Raw genomic sequence first — 5,891 nt, 5'->3', positions numbered from 1 at the left:
TTGCTTCTAGCTTGTGTAGGGAAGGGCCTAGAAAGCCGCTTGTCCTAGGAGATGGGAGCAGGAAGAAACATAAGTCCTGTCTGGCTCCCCTCACTAGGTAGCCCTTTCTAGCTCTGTGAAGAACTGATAGATCATCCAATTGAAAGCAGTGGGAGCTCTACTCAGGTAGCCGGGCTGCAAATCCAAGCCACCATGGACAGGACTTCAAGGCTTAGCCCTGAAGATGACAGAAACCTCCCTGGAATTCTGCCTTCCTGGTAGGCTTAGAACCTGCAAGGTGGCCCAATCTGGGACCAGGGGAGTCCTGTTACACAGTGGTGTTGGAGGAGTGTACCAACCACACAAGGGGCATCCCAAGAAGATCTACCCACAGCAACTGGAGCAGAGAGCCCACCTGCTATGGAACACAGTCCTACTCACAATTTCAGCCAGTTCAGGGGGCCTCAGCTCTACAGCTCACAACCATGTGGCTATACAACCCCAGCACTTTGCTGCCTCTGCCTGGGTCAGGGTCAGGTCATCTTAGCATTGCAATCCCTGGCCCTAGAAGTGAGGCATAGCAGGGGTCAGCAAACCCATAACTCAGGAAAACAGGGAAGCCATGCTACTCAAAGAAGGGTCTGGCCAGGCACCGTGGCTCACACCTGTAATCCTAGCTACCCAGGAGACAGAGATCAGGGGGATCATAGTTTGAAGCCAGCCCAGGAAAAGAGTTCGTGAGACTCTATCTCAAAAATATTTATCACAAAAAAGAGCTGGCAGAGTGGCTCAAGGTGTAGGCCCTAAGTTCAAACCACAGTATTGAAAAAAAAAGGAGGGTAGCAAAAGATGGGCCCTGGACCTGCACAGATCAACCAGAGCCCTCTATTGGGTCTGGAACTCAGTCCACAACTAGGCCAAGATACTTTGGCCACCTCTGCCAGAGTTCTCACTGCTGAGACAGTGGCTCTTCCCACCTCCAGCATCCTGCCTGGAAGGGAGAGCAGCCCTCCTACCCATGCTCTCTGGTCAGGAGCAGAGGAAAGTCTGCTTACCCTGCCTTCTCTAAGGTAGCCCAATTCTCCTCATGGGGCCCGGGCTTTGGGAATGGGAACTGAATTCTAAGAAAAGAGATAGTTCTCAGTCCTGAATATGTGAGCTCAGATTCACACCACCAGAGCTATGTTATATGTTGAGAGCCCCACAGTTCTGAAAAGGGAAGATGAAAGAGGACTCCAGCCTCAAAGACCCACTGAGAAGAGAATGAGTCTAGGGGGAGCAGAATGCTGGGCAGGAAGTTCCTATGACTGGCTGGGCTGGAGCAATAGAAGCTTGGGGGCCAAGGCAAGAGATGGCCAATGAACAGCTAGAACACCAGTCATGGCTGAGCAACAGACTCCCCTTGCCCAGACCCTACAATGCCTGCTGAGAACCAGGCCTCACCTCAAGAAGGGCCCAGCACTCCCTTCTCTCCATCCCCATCATAAAGGGGACAACACGTCCCAATCACTGCCAAGAAATACAGACACAGAAAACATTCTTTGAGAATGGAGTCCTGTTCCAATATCACAAATCTCCCCAGGAATGGAATGTCTGGGATAAAGGCCACTAGCCCCCACATGGGCAGCAGTGGACAAAAAAAGCCTGTGAGGAGAAGTTGTTCTGGGCAGTGTAGCCAGCCCAGGAGAACAATGTCATCTGTGCCTCTCCTTCATCCTCCCCCAACCCTAGCCACTTCAACTCATGCCTTCCTTTCCCAGATGACCAACCCTGAAAGGCCTAACAGAGTGAAGTGCCCAGTGGTGGGGCAGGCACAGTCCTCAGGGTCACCACCATGTATCTGACCTACTACCCTCAAGCCTCCAGAGCCACAGCCATTCAGCACCTCCACTGGCAGGGCCTCCATGCAGACCTGGGGCCCCTCTCACCTCCCCCACAACTGCCAGTATACTGCAGCTAGGACTTCCAAGAGGAGATCTGGAACCTGCACCCCAACCCTACAGCCTCACCAGTCATTCTGACCAGAGGACCCCTCCCCACAGAGTCGATCTTCAAATCCAACCCACCATGAGCACAGACATTACCAAAGCACTGGGCAAGGGGTCCCAGCTTAGACCTGCACCTCCCCTCCAATTCCCAAGTCCTACTGGGAAAATCTCAGGACCCACCAGCCTGCGGCTGCCTGACCTGCTGCCTGAACCCAACCAACCACTCCCAAACCACCCTCACCATGTCATCCAGACCTGTGTGCAGTTGTAGGATCATTTACCAACCTTCTTACATGGACTCATTTCTACTGAAATCTATTTATTGAAAATGTCACAAGGAACAGAATGCCAGTACCCCTTGACATAAATAAAAGATAGCCAATAAAAATACACCATTAAAACAAAACCGTGCTATAAAAATCTGGAAACATATCCCACTGCCCTCTGCCCCAGTCCTGCTCCTGGCAGGGGAGTCAGCTTGTGCTCTGGAGGCAGTACAACACACTGGCACCAAGTTGAGACTTTCTTCTTGGCATAAAAGATTAAAGAGAATTGGAAAAACACTTTTCTAATTCTGGTCTTGTGTCTCTTAATGGAGGCCCTATACCACCAGAAAACAGCTTAGGAGAACCAGGGTACCCACCCCCGACCCCATACTTTGGGAATGCTGGACTAGAGTCTCCCTCTGCCTCATGCTTAACACAGTGGGGGAACCCACACCCGTGGCCCCTTCTCTACTCACACCTTTAGGCACCCCCAGCTCCCTCCCCATGTGCCTGCTCTCACACCAGTCCCAGCAAGTCCCTCTCAACAAGCCCACCCCATCAGCCCCGGAGGTCACCGCTGGCTCAGGTGGGACACCAGGTAGACGAGGCCCACCAGCAGGAGACCTCGAACCCCAAGCATCATGAGCAGGAAGAGCAACAGGATGGAAGTCACCGGCTCCACAGCATGGTTGCCGAGATGCCACTGAGGGAAGCCCATGTTCACCAGCTGTCGGTTGAGGTCATTGAAGGGGGACTGGGCAGCACCCAGCCTGGCACCCGCCTGCTGCTGACGGGGCCCAGGGCCCCCTTGGGGGGCACCATGACCCCTGTTGAGAAAGCCCTGGAAAGTAAAGACAGAGGGACAAATGAATCCAGAGGAAAAATTCCCTGTAGTTAAGGCACCAGCCAGGAGGAAGCTCCAGCCCAAGACCCTGTCCTCCCCATGGCCACCCTGGACTATTCCCTCCTTCCCAGGATGCCACCCACAAGAATCCCAACAACTGAGTCACAAACTCTCAGAGCACAGAAAATGCCAGTCTATATTTCCCACGTTATACCCAAGGAGCAGGTGCCCAGGACAGAAGGGAGAGAAAGTGATGGCAGCAGAAGCAGCAGCGTGGACTAGGCAGGCATTGTTAACAGTGGGCACTGCTTTCTTTAAAGTGTTCTAAGACCACATGCTTCTCTCCTCCACACTTGAGGCTCCTTGCTCATCCAAAAGACTCAAAAAGATGGTGGATCCAGTGGCGTTCCCTAACCAGGTTAAAGGAGAGAGAGCCCCAGGGCTGGAAGTCTGGGAGGTTGCCTGGAGGAGGGAGACTGGAAAGGAAGGGGCCAGACAATAAATCCACTGTATTATCTCCAATTCTTTTGACCCTCTGCCCCTAGCTCTGCTCTCTACAAAAGCTATAAAAGACTAATGACCCCAAGAGAGACTTCTGGGAACTGAGGTAACCAGATGGAGGCCAGCTGTGTTCCTTCCCCTCAGGAGGGATGCCTACCTGCCGAGGAGCGCTAGCTCTCTGTGCGGTAGTGGTTCTCACTCGGGGATCATCATCCTGAACGATTTCCCCATTGGCCAAGATCCGCACCATTCTTCCCTCCCAAAGCAGCAGGTCCTTGATGGGCTGCACCTGCAAATGGATGGTCAGGTGGGGAGGGGGCGGGGGCTGAAGGAAGAAGCCAGGTGGCCCAGAGTTCTCCTCCTCCAACAGCTCAGTGACCTCTGGCTAGGATCTGAGGCCTATGGACCATTCTTGCCCTGAAGACAGACAGCCTGGAGGAAGCAACCTCCAGGGACTAAGAGAGCTGCTTTCAACAGTGTTCACATGACCCACCCTGGGAGGTACTGTGTCTGATCAACAGGGGAACAGCTGTTTGTGGGACAAAAATCTTGCAGACCCGGAGTGCACTAGGAAAACCATAGAAAGGGTCACTGAAGATGAACTTTGACAACTAACCACCAGCAGCACAGCTGGGATGAAACCCTTTCAGTGCCCAGGCACCAGGGAAGCGCAGGCTCACCTGACCCAGGCCTGGCCAGCCCTGTGAGGTAGGCACAGCCACGCACAGGTGCAAAGTTCACGGGGTAGGAACCCTGGCTCTAGGGCCTCTCTAAATAGGGAGTCCAGAACACACGGATCTCCAGCCTCTCAATTCCCCTGGAGCTGAAAAATTAGTTCCAAGCGCTGCTCCCCCACGAAGTAAATGCCAAAGACCTGGATCTTCTTCCTCCAGGACCCTCCCAGGCTATTCAGGCCCCTTTAAATCCCCTGCACTCGGGCTGCGCTGGGCTCCCCATCGCCATGGCCTGGGAGGGCGGACCTTGGTGACAGAGGGCACGCCCCCGACCTGTCCCTGGCGTCTCTGGTAACGCCAGTGCGTCCCTTTCTAAGAGGACAGAGCCCAAAATACGCGGTGCGGAATGCGGGAGGTCGCTTTGCGGACCCCAAGGGCGCCCGTAGTCTGAGGATCCTCCACGCCTCTCCCCCAGAGACTGTGTGAAGGCCCTGCTTCCTCGGGAGATGCGCCACAGTTTTCATCTGAATTGTCAAAAGCGCTCAGGTTCCCCCGCCATCACCCCCCGCCAAAGGGGTTGAGAGTCCCAGTTCTCTTGCCGGAGCCTGGCACAGGTGAGACCCCAGGTTGAAGGCTGCTGGCCCGGGTCATGCAAGGAGGGTCCTGGTCCTCCCCCGTGTCTTTGTGCTCTGTCATCCGCCCCCCGCTGGGTGGGCCAAAGGCGCGCGGCCCTCGGTGCACCCGACGCGGTGGGTGGGGGGCTGCGCCGGGGCGCTGGCCGGCCGCACTGCCGCAGCCTGTGGACCTGAGCAGTCCCTAGGCGGACGAGAGCGACCGTGCGAGGACGGATGCCGCCCGTCCCCGCACCTCCCCCGGCTCAGACACCCACCTGCGCGCGCGACTCGCGGGCCTCGGCGGCGTCCACCCGGGCGGCTCGGGCAGCTTCCTCCCACCTGACCTCACAGGAAGCGCGCGCCCAAGGGGCGCGGCCGAGCCGTCCCGAGCGCCCTCTGTCGGCCTCGGGGGGAACTGCAGCTGCCGGGCAGGGAAAGGAACGCTGAGGGCGGGGGAGGAAGACAAGAGGATGAGGAGGACAAGAGGATGAGGAGGAGAGGACAGGTGGGAGGATGGAGAGGGAGGAAGTGGGAGAAGAGGAGGAAAGGGAAGCGGAGCCCACGGAGGAAAAGCTCTGGGAGTGAGGCGCCCCTAGTCTGAGAAGAAAGGCAGACACAGGCTGAGCCCACGGCTGTAAGTTTGTGGGACTGACTTTGCAGAAGTCCCTTGAGCAGCACCCATCCCTAACCCTCAGGAGCTCCAAGTGCAATGGAGAAGATGAAGTCTGAACACCGGGCAGGTGTAACTAACAGCAACAGGCTTTTCAGAGGAGGTGCCTTTGACCTGGAGCAAAGGTAGGAGTTTGCCTGCCAGGCAAACAGAAAAGAGTCCTCCCGGCAAAAGGAACCTCCTGGAAGACATGAACGGTCCACCCTCTGCCTCCCTTGGAGTGTTTCAGAATCCAGCCGCACCCCTTCCTTCCTGATCCGTTTCCTGCTCACAGAGGGGCCCTGTGAGGTATGCAGGCTCTGGATTCCAGCAAGTTTCTTAGTACTGTGTGTCTTTTTTGCAAATTGTGTGTGAC

At 55.8% G+C, this 5,891-nt stretch overlaps 1 protein-coding gene across 1 annotated transcript; it reads right to left on the bottom strand.

Moving 5' to 3' along the window:
- Positions 1-2,266: 2,266 nt before the first annotated feature.
- Fam241b (family with sequence similarity 241 member B) lies at positions 2,267-5,274 on the bottom strand. The gene is made up of 3 exons (XM_020161589.2): positions 5,142-5,274; positions 3,736-3,867; positions 2,267-3,074 (listed from the first exon to the last, which is right to left on the bottom strand). The coding sequence occupies exons 2-3, from the start codon at positions 3,826-3,828 to the stop codon at positions 2,805-2,807; spliced, it is 363 nt and encodes a 120-aa protein (XP_020017178.1). The 5' UTR covers positions 3,829-3,867; positions 5,142-5,274; the 3' UTR covers positions 2,267-2,804.
- Positions 5,275-5,891: the final 617 nt, after the last annotated feature.

The sequence above is a fragment of the Castor canadensis genome, chromosome 7 (genome assembly GCF_047511655.1).
Source record: "Castor canadensis chromosome 7, mCasCan1.hap1v2, whole genome shotgun sequence".
Taxonomy (NCBI): Eukaryota; Metazoa; Chordata; class Mammalia; order Rodentia; family Castoridae; genus Castor; species Castor canadensis.
The sequence above is the reverse complement of the archived record's forward strand: the minus strand, read 5'-3'. Positions and strand labels throughout refer to the sequence as shown.

What these genes read in the sequence shown, in the direction of transcription:
- Fam241b (XM_020161589.2), bottom strand. Translation starts at nt 3,828, where the DNA reads ATGGTGCGGATCTTGGCCAATGGGGAAATCGTTCAGGATGATGATCCC. An exon ending in GAGCTAGCGCTCCTCGGCAG is followed by an intron (nt 3,075 to 3,735) that starts GTAGGCATCCCT and finishes TTTACTTTCCAG; the next exon opens with GGCTTTCTCAACAGGGGTCA.